We start from the raw sequence: 20030 nt of genomic DNA, 5'->3' as shown, positions 1-20030 counted from the left end.
ACAACCTGCTTGGGTTGGGGAGGGGCGTGAGAGGCGGGACAGGACCAAGGACAGGACAGCCGGCTCGCCAGGTTCGCGTGAACGTAGGTGCCCAGCTTGGCTAAGCGCCGGGCGGGGCCTCCCGGGGCCGCGAGGTAGGAGGCGGTGCTCCTCTGGCCCCGCCCACTGCAGACAGGTTACCGGTAACCTCAAGGTGAGCGCGTCACGCCGTCCGCGCGGTGCTGATTGGCTCTTCCAGGGAGCCCCGCCCCCTCAGCTGTAGCCGGGTCGGTTTCAGCGTCGCCGCCATCTTTGTTGATGTGTCAGCTCAGCGGGTGTTTGGGGAAGCTCCCGCGGAGAGAGCGAAGTGTCGGCCCTTTTCCTCGCTGCTGTGTCCCCGTCCCACTCCTAGTCTGCCGGACCCCGCTATGAAGAAGTTGGCCCCTGAGCTGGAGCTCCAGCGGTTTCGCTAGGGTGTGGCCTGAGGCTGGGAGAAGTGCGGTGAGTGCCAGAGGGGCGCCCGGGGCGAGCCCGGCAGCCGCGGTGGCGGCGCGGTGGGGCTGCCAACCTCCTGCGTTGTCCTGCAGGTCCTGGGGCGGGGGCGAGCCGATCCCCTGCCCAGCTTCTCTGGGGGCAGAGGTAGGAAGGCGAGGACTGGGGCACGGGGTTCGGAGTCCCCTTCTCCGTGCCTCCCTCCTTCGGATTCCGGGCCGTCACGGGAGGGAGGCGGCAGAGACGGGTGGGCACGGGTCGTGGGGGCTGTACCTCGAAAGGGACGGAATTTGGGCCTAGGTTGCGAGTGTGAACTGTTGCTAAGTCCCACCTGCTCGAGAATCTTTCAGAGACTCGGTCACCTATTTTGCTTTCCGTCTCCAAGTTGACTGTGTATGTTATGTTTACTGTTGTGGCGACTTGTTACCCCCTTCCAAACACTTCCATTACTGTAACTTTAAATTCCTTAGAAACGATTCTTTGGGGTTACGGATAAGAGAGATACTATTCTTTGTTTTTATGTTGTCTTACAAGGACATCAAGACGTTTCATAAACCGTGGTTGGTAAGAAAGGAGTTTCTAATTTATGTCCTCATCAAACGTGTAAAATGGTAAAACCTTCCATGTGTCCCCAAGTAGCAATCCTGGGGAACAGTGCAGGTTTAATTATTGCCCAGCTGTTAACAGTTTTACAACTTAGGCTAATATTCCCATCTTGATTTTGTTTAGAGGAAAAAGGCCTTGATTTGTTGTCAGAACACCTGGGTTAGAATCCTTATTTTTCACTTGCTAGTCTTGTTACCTGTGGGTAACAGGTAACTCTCTCAGAAGAGAGAGTATAGTGAAAATATTCAGTACAGTCCCAAGTACTGGGCAGTTTTCTCTGCATGTGTGTCATGTTCCTTTGATGCCTAGCTTTTTTATTTCTCCAAAACGATAGGCTGAGTGGTTTTCTAAGGAAAATGTAGAGTAAATCAGGGGAACAGTGTTTCAGTAGATGTGCTGGTAGCCATTCAAAAAAATTATTAAGTGGTTAGGTATGCTAGTTGTGGGTGTGGCCTTCCCAACTACTGACTACACCTTCGTATTTGCAGAGTGTTCATCTTGTAGGAAAAACTAAGGTTCAAGAGACATTGATAATGAAACTTAACTATCTCTGTGTATAAAGTACACTGTTACCCTTGCATCTGCTTTTCAATTCTTTTTCCACCGTTACACAAATAAAAAACAGTGATGATTGACCTAGTTCTTTTTTTCCTTTCTTTTTGGTCTTTTCATGTTATTTTAAATTCATTGAAGATATTAGGTAGTTCACAAATCTTAAAGTATTAAGAATTAAAACTCCTTTTTACAGTACAATAGGCAAACGTATAATTACTGAAGAATTCTCTCGGAGGTGCATGGATTGTGTTTATATTTTATTTTTTTAAAGGCCTAATCTAATTCAAACTAACTGCATATAAACTTAGGGTTTTTTTTTAAACGGTGGAGATTCCATAAACTGTCATTGGCATTTCAGAGTTTTATTATTGATAGCAGAAAGGAGTGCCTAGTGTGTAGCACAGTGACCACTTTAAGCTTTTAGTTCCTTTACCCATAAACTAACAAGTTTCGCCTTGATGCTATACCATGACAACATAGCTGATGATGGTTGCTTAGTATATTCAGTTTATAAACATCTGTTTATGGCTAACTGCTGGCATCATGGAGTGAAGGTAAAATAGTGCAGTATACCCTTTAGGAAAGATGATAGGTTGAAGCCCAAAGCAGCCTTATTTAGAGGTTTAGAAAATCGTCTTTCCCTTTGAAGAAGAACTAGTAAACTGTACTAGTTTTCCAAATTCATCTAACAGTTTCATGTTACAGTAAGAATCCTAAACCTGAAGTTCTGGGGTTTTTTTTTGTTTGTTTGTTTGTTTGTTTATAAAACTTGGGTTTTTCTTTTGTCGCTTATCTCTACCTTTAAATAATTAAAGCCGATTCTTGAATTTCTCATAAACATACCACTGGGCGTACACTATTGTGAATGTTATATATTTAGTATTCATTTTAGGGGCAGCAGTGGGATCATAGATAATTTAAATCTGTAAATGACCCCCCAATCTTATGTTATTTCATAGTTTTTTGAACTTTCTCAGCTACTGAGATTTTAAAAATTTATTTGGGCTAAGAAGTAAATAAAAGGAAAAATAATAGGGTAAAGGGGTGATAGACAAAAAGTGGAAATCAACCCCAGCATAGTTTTGATTGGATTGTCAGTATGTTTCTTATTAATATCTGTCATTAAGACACATGAAGTGATAGTCTACTGTAGGATTGGTTATGTAGTAGGTGCTAATGAATAATTTTTTTATAAACTACATCATATCAAATTAACCAAACCCAGGCCAAAGGTGGCATCAAAATTTAAACATTAACCAAAATCCTTTAATATTACTATAAGGCAGACTCAAAACTTATCTTTAAAAAAACATTTTTTGAGTTATTAACCTTCCTTTTTCAAAAGAACTATTGACCTATACGTTTTTTCTTTTGGTTTTCAGGTTTGGAAGAAAAATTAGCTGAAAATAGTTTCATGTTTTCTTAGACTCATTAAAGTGCAGATATTGAGATCTACACGAGTAACTTCAAATTAAGATTTCTGTATTAATAACTTTCTGCTTTAGTATTTTAAAAATTTATTAGAATATGTAAAATTGCATGGATCTAAGATACCAAACTGCTACTACATATATAACTCGATAATGTGCTGTGCGATGTTGGCCACTGACCCTCTTTTTCCTGGAATCTTGACAGACCATAATTTCTCATTATCCTGTTATCCTGTCACAGGATTTGGTCCTATTGGGGGTTCCAGTAGCACCAAATCCATTCCCCTGAGTCTTTTCTTAACATTTTTGTGTGTGGGATATAATGTATATACCATAAAATTCACCCTGCCCTGAGTATTAGGTATAAAGCTAAACAAACTCCCATAAGATTAATTTGACCTTGGCCTCATGTAACACACTTTTCAAACTGTGAAACTAAAGGCAACTTTAAAAATTTTAGTGCTAGGTTCACTTAAAAGAAACTCAATATGTTAAATTTTATCTAAAATAAGATGTGACTACTTTAAAAATTACTTCTTTTTGCAGTACTAGAGTTCTTTGAAATAGCCAGCTCAGTTTTTTTTTATTTTTTAAAAGAAGAATTTGATCTGCATAAATTCACATTATATGAAACTTAATTGTCAGATATTTTCATCATGTGAAACAAGTTTCTTACACAGGTTCTTTTTCATCCTTTATTCTATTTTTAAAAAGGTTTTTCCAGGAAAATGTCTTTTAAAGTAAATGTCTATCAAAAATCAGGCTAGGCGTAGTGGCTAACGCCTGTAATCCTAGGACTCTGGGAGGCCGAGGCGGGTGGATCGTGTTTGAGTTCAAGACCAGCCTGAGGGAGAGCCCGTCTTTACCAAAAATAGAAAAAATGAGCTGGGAGTGGTGGTCTGCCTTTCTAGTGCAAGCTACTCGGGAGGCTGAGGCAGGAGGCTCTGGCAGGAGGACGGCTTGAGTCCAGGAGTTTTGAGGTTGCAGTGATCTGATGACACCACGTCTACGGGGAGACGGAGACTCTGTCTCAAAAAAAAAAAAAAGAAAGAAAAGAAAAAAATCAGTTATTAGGGGGTTGTGAGCAGGTTATATTGAACTGTGTGGATACTTTTTTGATTTGATTTTTGCTTCTGACTTTAATTGCCATGTCATTCTTGTTAGAACTAGTCAGAAAGAAAAATCATTCTTTTGTTTATGCTGCTTTTAAAGTACATTTGGAGAACATATTAAAAAAAGAAAAAACTTTTGACAAACCTTAACTACAAAGCACAGTAAAACATGTTGAAGAACAGGAATGGTCTCACAGGCTCAACTTGCTTATCTTAATGGATATTACTTGAGAAGTATAGAGCTGGTATTATTTAGGACTTGAATGGTACAGTTTATAATTTAAAAATTTATAATTGTAAATAATGTTTATGCTGAAGTAAGTCATGTTTTTCTATTAGACTTAAAACACTCATTGCATTTTTTATATAGTTTCTGATGGAGCACTGGCAGACCTCAAAAATCAAAATATAATGTTAAATGCTATGTAATCTGTAACAATTTAGTGTTTATTGGCAGCAGAACACAGAGGAGTAAAAGATTCGACATAGAGCTTTTATATATTGGTCCGCTGCACCAGAATGTAAGCCCCATGAGAAGTGTCTGTTTTATTCCCTGCCATATTCCCAACACCTACAATAGTGTCTGCGCATAGTAGTTACTCAATACTTATTTGGTGAATGAATTAATTGACAGCTAGTTTGGAAGTGTATTCCTGACTTGGTATCTTTGTATGAGGCTTGTTTGTTTGATAACTTATTACCAAATATCTGTGGATTGGATTCCTTTGTATTTGCAGTTTATTGAATAAACCTAAGTTTTTTGTTGTTTGTAGTACTAATTTGTACAAAAATGGGAAATAGAACCAAAAGCTGTTTAAAGAAAAAAACTGTTTTCATTTATATGGCTCTTGTATAGAATAATTTTGTAGAAATGTGAGTTCTTTTATTAAGAAATAAAATCCGAGGTGGATAATGATTGCCTTTAAGGCCCAAAAAAAAAAAAAAAAAATTGTTTCTTGACCAGTTGCCTACAGCTGATGAGCTCCAGCAAGAGCGAAACCAGTTCTCACCTACTGAAACAATTTTGAAGTGTGAATTGGTCCTGTAGTACTGTGTCAGAAACAGAAACAACTCTGGGGGTTAAAAAAAAAACAGTGCTTGAATTAAGAGGAATTTTGTGACTGTGCTGTTTTAAATACAATATTTCCCTTAATGACTAAGAGTGGCTAAAAAGTCAAAATAACCTGTTATTTTTTTTTACCTCAGAAAAAGCTACATAAATTGTACTCTGTTCTTGTAATTACTATATGAGTGTGAATTTGATTTGTGCAAGCACTTCTTAAATTAAGACAATCTTGTAAACAAATGTCTAGTTTTATAACTTCCTCCTTTAGTCTGCTAGTAGGCTATTCTATCCTAGTTTTTATAACTTCCCCCTTTAGTCTGCTAGTAGGCTATTCTATCCCCTGCCCTTTCACCAAAAGAAAAAACTTGGATAGCAATCAAATTGGCCTGCATCAGCATTGCTAACTGGAGGCCTACAAGAGGACTCAGCTGACTGTTTTTTCTCCTGGTTAATCATGGACATAATCATGCTGATTGCTTTTTTTTTTTTTTTCCTTTCCATTTGCCACCCCTCTTATGTAGTTTCTTAATCTTTGGTGATGGCTTTGTTATATATACACACACAAATCTTTGTTAACTCTCTCTGCTTTTCCTTTGGGCTCCAAATAGTATTCATTTGAGCATCAGAAAACTATGTTTGTAAGCTAAGTGGTTATCAGATGCCAATTTACATGATTATTTTTTAAAGGTCATGGGCATATTAATGAGAGAAGTTACAGAAAATACTTGTCTTTTGAGCTTAATCTAAGTCTTCCTTAACTTATAGGAGGATAATATGTAAAATATGTAAAATTCTAAGCTTAGGTAATTATATAAGCAGTTTTTTTAGTCTAGATGAATATCTTGCAGGATTTGAGAAAAATTTTGTTGTTCTGCACATTAAAAGTCTTCTTACAACCTGTTTCCCACCTACTAAATGCTGTTTGGTCCCCAGATCATTGTGTAAACCCAATGGGTCCTACCCTCATTGAGAACCACTGGACAGCATTTGCAAAAATGAGTGCAAATGTAGTAGAGAATATATTTGTTAGATTTATTTGTCTATTATTACTATTATATTGCTTGAGACTTAAGGAGTTTGATTCAGTTTGGAGTGAGGTAGTTCTTGCAAGTACAAAGACCATTTATGCCTGTCCAAAAATGTCACAAGAAAGGCTGTGTGTGCTTGATGAGTATAAATGCCATGTCTTTTAATTTACTTAAGAGATTATTTTTGTACTTGTGATGAGGGAAAATTTGGGGGAAGCTGTGGCATTAGAATTGGTCCTTTAAAATAATCAGACTTTAGATAGACTGAAGGGAAGAACATTCTAGGTGGGGACAAAGCCATGGGGAATTATCTGGGGAATCCTGAGTAGACTGGTCAGGGTAGTAAAGTATAGCGAAGTGCTAGGATTTTAGGAATGTGTTGAGAGATAAGATTGGAAAAAGAGGACAACTGATTTATTGAGGAATCTCAATTCCAGGTGTAAACGTCAAATAGTTTTATTTTGCTTAATTGGCCTCCAGTCATGCTGTATAAAGCACGTCCATCACCTTAACTGTTCTCTGAAGTGCAATCACTTGTGTTATAATTTTTCTGCCACTTTTGGTTACTAGAGAAAACTTATTCCAGAAATTAAGACAGGTTCCAGTCATTTAAAAAAAAAAAAACAAAAAAAACAAACACCAAAAGAAACCCCAAAGTCACAAACTTATTCTCCCAGAAGAAAACTTGAAGCTGTTAGTTTCCATCTGCTTGGCTTGAAGAAGAGGGATAACTAAGACATGCTCCCTCCTTTAGCTAACCCCTTACCAGTTGGGGGAAGAAGACCAGCCAGCAGAAGCAGAGTGCTCATTACCTGAACCTCTGAAAGAAGGAAGAGGTGGCCCTGGCCTCACTCTGGTTCATCTGGCTGAATTTGATGGTGGTCTCTGTGGAGGTGGTGTGTGAGTTTTGCAGGGGCACTGTTGTAGCTCCTTGGCCCCTCTAGCCACTGAAGACCCACTTCATAGGGCAGTCCCACTTTGGCAGAGCCAGTATAGTACACACTTCAACTCCTTCTCTGGTTTGGATGACCTGTCGTTTGCCATGGTACTATTCACCCCTGGGCTGTCCCAAGTAACCTACCCCTCCATTAATCCTCCTTGCTCCTTCATTTGGAGTTGCAAGAGGGAAGAATGAAGTGAGATTGAGAAACCAACAGTTTAAGCCTTCCAGGTATAAAGTGATCAGAGGCCTGAGTAGGGTTGTGGGTAGGGGACAATGGCTGTAGACATGCAGAGACATGAAATTGTTGAAAGAATGTGAGAGCAAAGAGAGAAAGGAGTCAGATGACTAAGAAAAATGATACTATTGACAATAGAAAAGATAAGCTGGGGGTGCTCAATTATAGGACCTATAATTATGATTTTGATTTGGCCAGTTTGAGTTTGAGGTAATAGTAGAACCTCTAGAGGAAATGCCAGTATTCAAGTGAAGATTTTTTTTTTTTTTTTTGAGACAGAGTCTCGCTCTGTTGCCTGGGCTAGAGTGCCGTGGCATCAGCCTAGCTCACAGCAACCTCAAACTCCTGGGCTCAAGCAATCCTCCTGCCTCAGCCTCCCAAGTAGCTGGGACTACAGGCCCATGCCACCACGCCTGGCTAGTTTTTTCTATTTTTAGTAGAGATGGGATCTCACTCTTGCTCAGGCTGGTCTCAAACTCCTGAGCTCAAGTGGTCCACCTGCCTAGGCCTCCCAGAGTGCTAGGATTACAGGCCTGAGCCACAGTGCCCAGCCCAGGTGGAGATTTTAATGTATAGTGAGAATGAGGAAGAGGAGATAATTTGATATCTATAACTAAAGGTTACAGGACTGAAAATAATTATGTAGGCATCAACCATGAGTGTTGCTTCAATTTATCTAATTGGAAGGAAAAAGACTTGAGGACTGAATCCTGGGGAATATAAATGCTGGGTGAGAGGATAAACCAATATTTGCTTAGTGTTTTTCTGTTGACAACTCATGGCACATAGACAGGAGCCATAAAGTTGTTGTTAAAGTTTTCTTTTCACTTTCTCTATGCTGAGGTGTCAAAACACCTTTGCAGTATTAATCTCTTTAAATAGATTCTTTATCTGCTTCTCATTACATTTTGATCAGCTCTGGGTTCGACTTCTGTTGGAATAATTACTTATGATGTTTAAGACCAATTCCTTCATTTGTTTTTAGATTGATTTCTAGATTGATACGATTTTAAATTCAACAGCAACACATTCACAAGGTTATATTTTAAAGTGAGTTACTTTGGGTAAGGTGATGTAGTTGGCAGTGCCCCTGTTTGAGAATTATTTTACTTTGTCCTAGATTTTGGAATACAGAATACTTATGATGTCTTTTATTTACTTACTGCATTTATTTGTATTGTCTAAACCAAGTCTTTAATACTAGTGTGGGCTTTGGCTTGCTTATAAAATATATGCAGCAAAATATAATTTCTGTTTGGTTATTTGGAAATACGTTATGCAGATAGGTATTTAGAGTGTTGGGGCCAATGGCTATATTAGTTGATGCCCAAAGGACAGTCTAAACTAAAAGGCAGGGTATTTAACAAACAAGTGGTCTTATTTTCCTTTCTTACAATTATTCCTCCAATTTTCTGCATTCCTAGAATAATGTTTCTCAAATACTAGTTTTATCATATCATTTTTGTGCTTACAGGCAGGCTTTAATTCAACAAATATTTGAGAACCTACTATATGCTAGAAACTCTACAGTATACGAGTCTACTATAATTTATTATGATTTGTTCTTAACAAAATTCACTCTTGCTTAGCATTCTGAGGATTCTACCTGACCGGTTTCTCACTCTTTTTTTTTTTTTAATCATCTGACCACCACCCCCATCACAGCCTGATGTAAATATGCATCTTTCTGTTATTCAAAATTTTAATCTTTGTTTTGTTTTCTATTAGTATATCTCTCATCTGGAATTACTTCTTTTCTAGGTAGTCAAATTATAATCTGCCTACTTTTTAGTGTAACCTCACATGGCTTCAGTAACTTACCTACCTTGTACATGCTTTGCTGACACCTGACAAAAGAAGTCCACAATTCTTTTTCATTAAGATCACTGAAATATTTTATATTTGTGTCTCATAGTTTTTGAAGTTGACTAATTTTCATAAAATAGCTAGAAAAGTAACCTTCGTAAACGATATATTATAAAAATTTATTCTAACCTTGTGAAATTAATTTTTTAGTGTCAGTTTTATTGACCTAGGCAGTGCATGTGGGTTCCATTTGATTTGCATTAAACATTGTTTTTGATGAGAATGTTTGAAAATCACCATAGTACTTCCTGGATCCCTACCTGGATAAAAAACCAATTCCCATCAGGAATCCTTTACACTCTGACTTCCTTTCAGCTCAAATCTAGATCTCTGGGCTATGGGTAGCTGTGTCATTAGTATTGTTTAGTTTTCCTTCTCAGTAAACTTTTTGTCTTCATTAATGTGTATTTTTCCATTATCTTGGTTTGTGATTTTTCTTTTAATGCTTTCATTGTTGTCTTATTTCACCAATATTTTCTTAAAGGTTCTTGAAGTAGTCTTTTTTCCTCACAGAGCTGAAGGAATTCTAAACATTCTTTGGCGCTAATTTTCCAGTCACTAGTATTATTCCTTAGCTAACATTTTCTGGGGATGACTGGGGAATGCCAGACTGCAACTGAAATTAATTAGTGAAACTGTGACCGAAGTGAAGGAAGAAAGACGGTGAGACTTTGCAGTGGCCCTGCTGGTTGTAGCCAACTTGGATTGGTTGTGCTAGTCTTTCTTCTTTTTGAAAGGGAAAGGCTTTTAAAGGAATCATTAGTTTGTGGTCTTAGTTATATCACATCATGGTGTATGTGCAAATATAGGATCTTGGCTGAAAAAAAATTTTTTTAATTTTGATGTTTCGATTTCTTAGATGTAACACGAAGATCAGAAGCAGATTTGAAGAAGTGCAAAGTGAACTGGTGCCAGTCAGCATGTCAGAGACAGAGGACATAGCCTCCATTTCCTCTGATAAAAATATTGGGAAAACATCTGAATTAAAGGAAGACTCATGCAACTCGTTTTCTGGTGATGAAAGCAGCAGATTAGAAAATGAATCCAAACTATTGTCATTAAACTCTGATAAAACTTTATGTCAGCCTAATGAACATGATAATGAAATTGAAGCCCAGGAAAATTATATTCCAGATAATGGTGGAGGTGAGGATTGTTGTACTAAAACAGACATATCCCCAGAAAATCCTGAACAAATAGGTAATTTTCCTAATGGAGATTTTGCAAAGCAAGTTTCAAAAACAAACGAAACGGAACAGACAGTAACGCAAATATTGGAGAAATTAAGGTCATCTACATTTACAGAAGCAGCTAATCAAAAGACTTATTCAGAAAGTCCCTATGACACAGACTGCACCAAGAAACTTATTTCAAAAATAAAGAACGTTTCAGCATCAGAGGATTTGTTGGAAGAAATAGAATCTGAGCTCTTATCTGCAGAGTTTGCAGAAGAACACCAAGTACCAAATGGAATGAATAAGGGAGAACATGCATTAGTTCTGTTTGAAAAGTGTGTACAAGATAAGTATTTGCAGCAGGAACATACCATAAAAAAGTAAGTTTTTTATTCTTTTAGTTTATTTTTTTCACAGAAATTAGAGAGTGAATTCTGTAAGGGAAAGTGTCATCTTGTCCACTTTTAATTCCACAAGGAAGCCATGCACATAGTAGTTGAGCAAAAAATGTGTATTTACGGAATAAATGAACAAATGTGAAGTTTTCCTAGTTATTTAACATCTAAGTCTAAAGGAATAAATATTTAAATAGTGTAAATTCATTAAAGAGTTAGAAATTTTTATAAAGACAACTCATTTTTTATTTTTGAAAGAATGTAGACGTATAGTATTGTCAAAACTAAGAGAAATTCAAAAGGAAATGAGAAGTCAAAATTCAAAAAAAATTTTTTTAAATCCTCATTCTAAATTCATTAATTAAAAAAATTAAAATTTAGAGAACAGAAGAATTATTTGGTTATCACTCAATAATGAGAACTATAGTTATTTTTAGACTTCTTGGATTTGTGAATTCTGTTTTAACGACAGTTTAATTTTAGTATTTTTCTTAATAGTATTATATTACCCTATTTTTTATTCTAGATTTATATAGCGAAGTGATAAATAGGTTTAGGCACTTTTTGGTAAACTTTAAGGAAAATAAAATGTACAAGCCTTCATTAAAATATAGACTCTTTTAAAAAAGTGATACTTAAAAAAATTTTTTTGAATTAGGGGTATGTGAGTGTGTGTAGAAAAAGGGAGGGAGGAAGTCCGTATACCAAAAGAGGATGACAGAAGAAAATACATCACTGTGGTTATGAAGTTGGCTTTTAATGATCTCCATGCTTCTAACCTTTACTCTTCTAGATTATCCTGCTCAGTTAATCAGTTTTCCCCAAACCAGCTCACCCTTCATTGATTTATCCAGTGAACTTTTAATCTCTTAGTATCAAGGGCCCTTTTTTCCATATTTTTAATTTTTATTTTTAATTGTAATAAAATATAGATAACATAAAATTTACCATCTTAACCACTTTTAAGTGTACAGTTCCTTTGTGCTAATTATATTCACCTTGTTGTGCAGTCAATCTGCAAACATTTTCACCTTGCAAATCTGAAACTCTGTACCCATTAAACAACTCCCTATTCCCACCTGCCCCCAGCCTCTGGCAACCACCATTCTACTTTCTATTTCTATGAGTCTGACTGCTCTTGATACCTCATGTAAGTGAAATCACATAGTACTTGTCTTTTTGTGACTGGCTTATTTCATTTAGCATAACATCCTTAAGGTTTACCCATGTAGTAATGTGTCGGAATTTTGTTCCTTTTTAAGGCTGAATAATGTTCCATTGTATGGATATACCATATTCATCCATCCGTCACTGGACATCTGGGTTCCTTCTACCTTTTGGCTATTGTGGATAATGCTGCTGTGAACATGAGTGTACAAATATCTCTTCAAGACTCCAAAGCCCTTCTTAATACTATCCCAAAACTAATGACTGCTACTCCTGCTCTTATCCTTACTGGAATACTGCTACTAGGTGAATTTATGCTTGAAACATCCATGCTTCTGCTGTTCTTGCTTTTTATGGGGTAACGTCCTCATTTGCCTGCAGTCCATACTTACTCTTTTAGACCTTCCCGTTGAGATTGTCTCTGATGTCTCTTCCCACTTTCCTTAGATTTGGACTCTTAACCACTTTCGTACTTCTCTTGTAAATTATAAGTGTTGTACACTTAATAGCAGCAAACATTTATATGTTGTAAATTATGTGCCTGCCACATTGGATATATTAACTCATAGAATCTTCACAACAGTCTGTGGCATGTACTACTATCCCATTTTACAGATGAAGTACATGAAGCACAGACAGATTAACTTGTTCAAAGTCGTGTGCTAATAAATGCAAAGTTAAAATCTGAGCCTCATCAGTTGGGCTTCAGAGTTTTGTTAAATGTGGTTATCAGTAATGCACTAGTTATTAGTTATTAAATTTATCTAAAAGTAGTAGAGAATTGATTCCTCTATTTCGCTCCATCCTGTCAGAACAGTGGCAGCATGGGAGAATGAGGTTAAGCATAATTCTGATAGATGCCTGGAGTTGGAAGATTCCCACTGCCATTTGCAAGCTCAGTTGGGTTGGCCAAATCAACCTCTTTGAATAAAGGACATTTTATCTAAATGAAGAGGACAATATCTGATAGAACTGTTTCGTGGGTATTAAGGCATTATACAAATGTCAAACATTATCATTTTAAATCTAGGTTAATCTTTCGTTATACACATAATATTTTTAATTCCAGATAAAATGGTTTGTGATTCAGATCAGCTCTAAAACCACTACATTTTTTTCCTTAACTTTTGCCTTCATTTAATATTCTATGAAGAAAACTACCTTTTAGTTTCTTTGAAATTTTCATGAATGCATCTGTTTCCAGATATCTTTGTTTATACATACGTTCCCCTATTTTCTTTTTTCCCAGCTTTATTGGGTTATAATTGACAAAATTGTATACATTAAGGTATACAATGTGATGATTTGATATGCATTGTGAAATTATTACCACAATCAAGTTACTTAACATATCCATTACTTCACATAGTTGCCTTTTGTGTGTGTGGGGGCGGGTGGTGAGAATACTTAAGATCTACTCTTTTAAGAAATTTCAAGTATATAATGTGGTGTAATCTCACTTTGACTATTGTCACTTTGACCAACATCTCTCCTGCCACCATTCTATTCTCTGTTTCTGTGCCCCTGTTTTCCAAAACATCAATAGTATTGTCCAAGGTCCCAACCAAAATTCTTAAGAACCGTTATCTTTGTATAGGATGTGCATTTGGCATGGAAGAATAACAATTTGAGTGTTTACTGCTCTTCACTTCCCCCTCCCTTAGTTGTTTACTTGTGACCTATAGCCAGGATTCTTGTGTCTCATGTAGTTTCCGGTACCATATTGAGTATACACCTTAATCACAGAAATAATCTAAGTTAAACCACTGTGCATAAAAGGCTTGAATGAACTTGCATGCGTTTGCCTCTTTGCCAAACATTTGTATGATTTGCTTCCTCACTGCATTCCTCGGCTCTACCACCGCCTCCTCAGAGAGGCCTGTCCTGACTACTTATCTAAAATTGCAGCTCAAGTTACTTTCTGTCCTCTTGCTGTCCTTTATTTTTCTTAATAGGGCTTAGTTACTACCTGACATTTTATGACATGTCTATCTCTTTATTGGCTGTTTTTATTTTCTCCCTTAGAACTGTGGTCCGCAAGCCCTGGGCCAGCGGGCAAGCAAGCAAAGTGTCATCTGTATTTACAGCTGCTCCCCTCCCCATTGCTGGCATTACCGCCTGAGCTGTGCTCCCCCCCCCAGTACCCCCCCCCACACCGACCCCAGTCTGATGCCAGAAAGGTTGGGTATCACTGCCTTAGAATGTAAGCTCCATGAGGGCAGGGCAGGGACTGTTGGCTGGCATACAATAGGTACCAGTAAGCATTGGTTTAGTGAATAAGTGATCTTCAAAGTAGAAGGTTGAAAGGCCTGGGCTTTGGAATTAGAGCTGCATCCAAAACAAAATTCAACCATTTACTAGCTGTATGGTTTGGTACAAGTTCTAGGCTAGTTTTGTTTTGTTTTTTTTAAATTGATAAAACAGAAGTGATAAGTTCATAGGTTTATATTGAATGTTAAATGAAATATACTTTTCTTTTAAAAAAAGCTAAACTTAGCCAATAGTAAGTGTACAAAAATGTTAGCTAATAGCTATTGCTATTAATAATTCTGGAATATTAGCTGTTAACTTTCTTAGGTACCTTATATTTCTGAGTACTTTGCGGGCAGTTTGTACAATTTCTGTTTTTCTGGGGGGCTTGAAATTTTTGCTTAAACTCCTGTTGGTTTACATTGACTACACATTATAGCTATTAAATATCATTAAAATATTTTAAAAGTCTAAAGCAAGATTTCCCAACCTCAGCGCTGTTGCCATTTCGGGTCAGATTATCCTTTGTTATTGGGGCTGTCCTGTGCTCTGTATAAGAGGATGTATAGCAGCATCCCTGCCCTCCACCCACTAGATGCCAGTAGCAACCCCTACCCCTGTTGTGACAACTAAAAATGTCTCCAGACAAATGCCTGGAGGGGCACAATTGCCCTTGGTTGAGAATCACTTAAGAGTTCCAATGCCGAGGGATATGGTTCGTAATTGAGATGCCCAGAGGCATAAATTTGGAAGGGTATGGTTTTCTTTAACTGATTATATTTCACTTGATTTGAAATATACACATTTCTAGGAAAAAGTTAACCTAAATGGCCAGAGATGGTTTTGGAAGTATCATGTTTCGTTATAAAAGGATTACCTAGAAATACTAATTTATTATAATCATAGGTTTCTACACCCTAATCTGTAAACAAATTCTATTCCACCTGTCATTTTATCTCCATTTTTAATTATGTTTTACTTATACTGCCCTTTTTGTATTTAGGTTAATTAAAGAAAATAAGAAGCATCAGGATCTCATCTTAGACATTTGTTCAGAAAAAGACAATTTAAGAGAAGAACTAAAAAAAAGAACAGAAACAGAGAAGCAGCATATGAGCACAATTAAGCAGGTAAAAAGACAAAAATCTTTAAAGACCATACTTCAATTTATAAAATAAATACATTTCCTGAAAAATTGTGTATAAATTGAAGTTCTGTGAGAGAAGTCATATTTTAAATGCAGAGATTTTCATGGTATTTAAAGTATTCTACTTTACAAAGTAGAAATCGTAGCCTGACTTCTTTTATGTAAATTTATATTTTTATGATATGCATGACTGCTCTGCTATATATAATAAACACAGAGAGCTGTCCAGAAAGTATCCAGCCATGTCATATGAAAAATTGAGACATTTCTCGAAGATGATAGAAGAAATGTACATAGGACAATGACACTTCAGTCCCCTTCAAAGTAGGTACTTTGGGACCTCACACAGTTCTCCCAGCATCTCTTCCACTGTTCAAAACACCCTGCAAGATCCTTTGTTGGAATCGCCATTAGCTACTTCTTCCTGTTGTCCTGAATCTTATCAAGAGTCTAAAATCTCTTCCCTTTCAAAGATGATTTTAGTTTTGGGAAAAGCCAGAAGTCACAGGGCGCCAAATCTGGGCTGTAGGGGGCACTGAGCCACCTGAGTGATTTGATTTTTCACCAAAAAACTCTGCACAAGACGTGATGCATGGGCAGGCACGTTGTCATTATGAACCTGCCAATCACTAGTTGCCCATAGCTGCTGCGGCCGTTTTTGTTGCATTGCATCTCTCAACCAACGACAACGAACATTAAGGTAGTATTCCTTATTAATTGTTTGACCTGAAGGAATGTACTTGTGATGGACAACACCTTCCCAATCAAAAAATACAGTTAACATGGTCCTGATCTTGCTGCGACTTTGCCGCGCCTTCTTCAGGCCTGGAGAACCAGGTGACTTCCATCGGGACAACTGCGCCTTCCTTTCCAGATCATAGCTGTAGACCCATGATGCATCTCCGGTTATAACCTTGAGGAAATCTGGTTCATCGGTAGCAGTTTGAAACAAGTCATTAGCAAATGTAGCACGATGTTCCTTCTGCTCTGGTAGCAGAAGCCATGGAAGACATTTTGCCACAACACATTTTATGCCAAGAGTCTGTGTCAAAATCTTGGACACAGTAGTTCTTGCAGTCCCCAGATCAGCTTCAGATTCTCACACTGTCAGTCACTGATCTTTGTTGATTGCAGCCTGTACAGGTTCAATATTCTCAAGTATTCTCCTTGCTGCAGGCCTTCCAGAACATAGATCACTTTCAACAGGTTCTTGACCATCTTTGAAGTGTTTGTGCCACACTTCTATTTGTGCTGCACTCATCACATTGTCCCTGAAAGCCTCCTGAATCATCCAAATAGTTTCCACAGAGGAATATTCAAGCTTAACACAAAATTTGATGCAGATTCGTTGCTCTGCTCAGTCATTTTGAATGTGACGGCCACACAGCACACGTGCTCACTCAATAGCATCTAGCACCCCACTGGCTAGTACAGTGAGGTTGTCATTGTTCACACATGCACATCCCACTCTCATTGGCTGCCAGGTTACATCGGTGTTGCACAAACCATTCTCATATTAACGATGGGCCTGGATACTTTCCAGACAGACCTTGTATTCTCAAAATAATCGAAAAGGTGATTTGATTTGACAGTCAACTAGACTGTTTTTGCCTACAGGGAATAAGCAATAGGTACACAGAAGTTTTTATGTCTGGCATTAGAATATTTTTAGGCTTACAGTTTAGTATGGTGCCATTCTCAGTATTTTTGTAAACTATACTGTGAAGAGTGGCTCTCCTACTTTAGATTGTATCTGGCTATCCAGCTTACCTAGCCTGTCCTTTTCTTCTCTTTTTTTTAAATGAACTACTCTGATGCATGGATCAGCAGGTGAATATTCAGACTGATAGCAAAGCTGAGCTGCTTTTTATCTTTCTGAGCTTCTTTTTCTTCTATGGGTAGGATTAGAAGCATAGCCTTAAAAGTATTTCCTTTTGTCTCACCTTTCACAGAAAGTTAATGTAACAAAAATAACAGTAAACAATTGGTAATGATATAACAAAAAATTAAACCAAGTTTCACTTGCCTTATGCCTTGGTATACGTAGTGCACCTTTACATAATTGGAAGGTGACTGTATTTGTAAAATTGCATGTATTTCATCCTTTGTGTAATATGTTTTAGGGCTACCACATGTAAACCAAAAGTAGAATGTTAAAGTGTGAGGGAGCCTTAATGATGGGCTGAATCCGTATTTTGGCAGTCAGGTCACTGCTAATGACCAGAAACTTCAGACTGAACAGAGAGGATAGAACCAATAAGCTTCCTCTCATGAGCTTTTTAGTAGTTGTGCCTTTTTTTTTAAAGAGAAAATTGGATTTATCTTTCTTTTGCTAGCATTTAGAGAACTTCATACTTCTAAATAGAAAAACAGTGTAGCTGGATTTTCTTTCTTAATTTTATATCTAGATCTGTATTGTCCAATATGGCAGCCGCCACATGTAGGTATTGAGCACTTCAAAGGTGACTAGTCTAAATTGAGAGGTGTTGTAATGTACAATACATACCTAATTTAGATGACTTAGTCCCCCAAAAAAGTAAAACTCATTTTTTTCATGTTGATTACGTATTGAAATGATAATATTTTGGATATATTGGGTTTAATAAACTATTAACTGTTTTCTTTTTGCTTTTTAAAATGTGACTAGAAAATTTAAAATTATACACATGGCTTGTATTTCTTTTGGACAGTGTTGCTCTAAAGAATTTTTTCATAAGGAAAATTAGTACACATGTACTATAAGCTAATGTTTAAGTCTTTTTAAACAGCTTTATTGAGATATAATTCACATACCATACAGTTCACTTATTTCAAGTATACAATTCAATGGCTTTTAGTTATGCAACCTTCACCACAACCTTAGAATATTTTATCACCCTGAAAAGAAACTCTGCACCCATTAGTAGTCACTTGTCATTTGCTTCCAACATGACCCTTCCCACTCTGCCTTAGGGAACAACTAACCTATTTTCTGTCTCTATATATTTAACTATTCTGAAAATTTCATAAAAGTGGAATCATAAAATAAGTAACCTTTTGTGTGTAGCTTCTTTCACTTAGTATAATGTTTTCAAGGTTTCATTTAAGTTGTAGCATGTATCAGTACTTCATTTTTCCATTGCATACATATACAACATTTTGTTTATCCCTTCATCAGTTGATGGACATTTGGGTTGTTTTCACCATTTGACTGTTATGAATAATGTTTCTGTGAACATTCATGTACCAGTTTTTAGGTGGATGTTTGCTTTCATTTCTCTTGTGTATACCTAGGAGTGAATCCAATGAGTTGGGAAGTATTCCTTTTATTTGAGGGGCAAGAATTTGATATTAAGTCTTCCTTAAATGTTTGGTGGAATTTTACCTGTGCAGCCATCTGGGCCTGAAGTTTTTTGTGGGCAGTTTTTATTGTTTTAATTATTCAGTCTATGCTTGTCATCAACCTATTCAGATCTTCTATTTCTTCTTGAGATAGTTTTGGTAGTTTTATGTCTTTCTAGGAATTGTCCATTTCATCTAAGTTCATAGTAATCATTCATAATCCTTTTTATTTCTAGTAAGGTCACTAGTAATGTGCCTTTCATTTCAATTCTAATAACTTGAGTCTTTTTTCTTTTTTTCTCAATCATTCTAGCTAAAGGTTTATCAATTTTGTTGGTCTTTTTAAAGAACCAATTTTTGGTTTTATTGATTCTGTTTTTCTGTTCTCTAGTTCATTAATTTCCACTCTGTTTTTTATTATGTTCTTCCTTTTGTTGGCTTTAGGTTTAGTTTGCTCTTTTCCCAGTATCCTGAGGCGGAAGTTTAGGTTATTGATTTGATATTGTTTCTTCTTTTATAGTTATAAATTTCCTTCAAAGCATTGCTTTAGATGCATCCCGTAAGTTCTGGTGTAATACGTGTTCATTTTTATTCATTATCTAGTACTTTCTAATTTCCCATGTGATTTCTTCCATTGATTATTTAGGAGTATATTTAATTTTCACAAATTTGTGAATTTCCCAAATTTCTTTCTGTTATTTAGTTCTAATTTCACTCCATTATGGTTGGAGAACATACTTTGTATGATTTCAGTATTAAATTTATTGAGGTTTGTTATAACTTAGCATATATTGTATCCTGGAGAATATTCCATGTGCACTTGATGAGAATGTATGTATATACTGTTATTGCTGGGTATAGTGTGTTGTGTAGATATATTAGACTCAGTTGTTTTATAGTGTTGTTCAAGTCTCTGATTTCCTTGTTAATCATCTCATTCTATCCATTATTGCAAGTAGGGTATTGAAGTCTCCAGCTATTGTTGGCTTGTCCGTTTCCCCCTTTATTTCTGTCAGTTTTTGTCTCAGTATTTTGGTGCTATGTTATTAGATGCATATATATTTATAACTATTACATTTTTCTGGTGGATTGATCCTTTTGTCATTATAAAATATTTTTTATCTCTAGTAATTTTTTATGTTAGTCTATTTTGTGTGATGTTGGTATAGCCAGTCCTACTTCCCATGATTGCTATTTGCATAATACCATGATATATCTTTTGTCATGCTCTTACTTTCAATCTGTTTGTATCTTTGAACCAAA

At 36.7% G+C, this 20030-nt stretch overlaps 1 protein-coding gene across 1 annotated transcript in view; it reads left to right on the top strand.

Moving 5' to 3' along the window:
• The first annotated feature begins 328 nt into the window (after positions 1 to 328).
• Positions 329 to 20030, top strand: part of CCDC186 (coiled-coil domain containing 186) — a 42027-nt gene continuing 22325 nt past the window's right edge. The window contains exons 1-3 of the mRNA XM_069460726.1: positions 329 to 480; positions 10172 to 10867; positions 15303 to 15429. Of these exons, the coding sequence (XP_069316827.1) occupies positions 10233 to 10867; positions 15303 to 15429 (762 nt within the window). The 5' untranslated portion in view covers positions 329 to 480; positions 10172 to 10232. The remainder of the gene's footprint in view (positions 481 to 10171; positions 10868 to 15302; positions 15430 to 20030) is intronic.

Source organism: Eulemur rufifrons, chromosome 28, assembly GCF_041146395.1.
Source record: "Eulemur rufifrons isolate Redbay chromosome 28, OSU_ERuf_1, whole genome shotgun sequence".
Taxonomy (NCBI): domain Eukaryota; kingdom Metazoa; phylum Chordata; class Mammalia; order Primates; family Lemuridae; genus Eulemur; species Eulemur rufifrons.
Note: the sequence above shows the minus strand (reverse complement) of the source record. Positions and strands in the feature narration are given on the sequence as shown.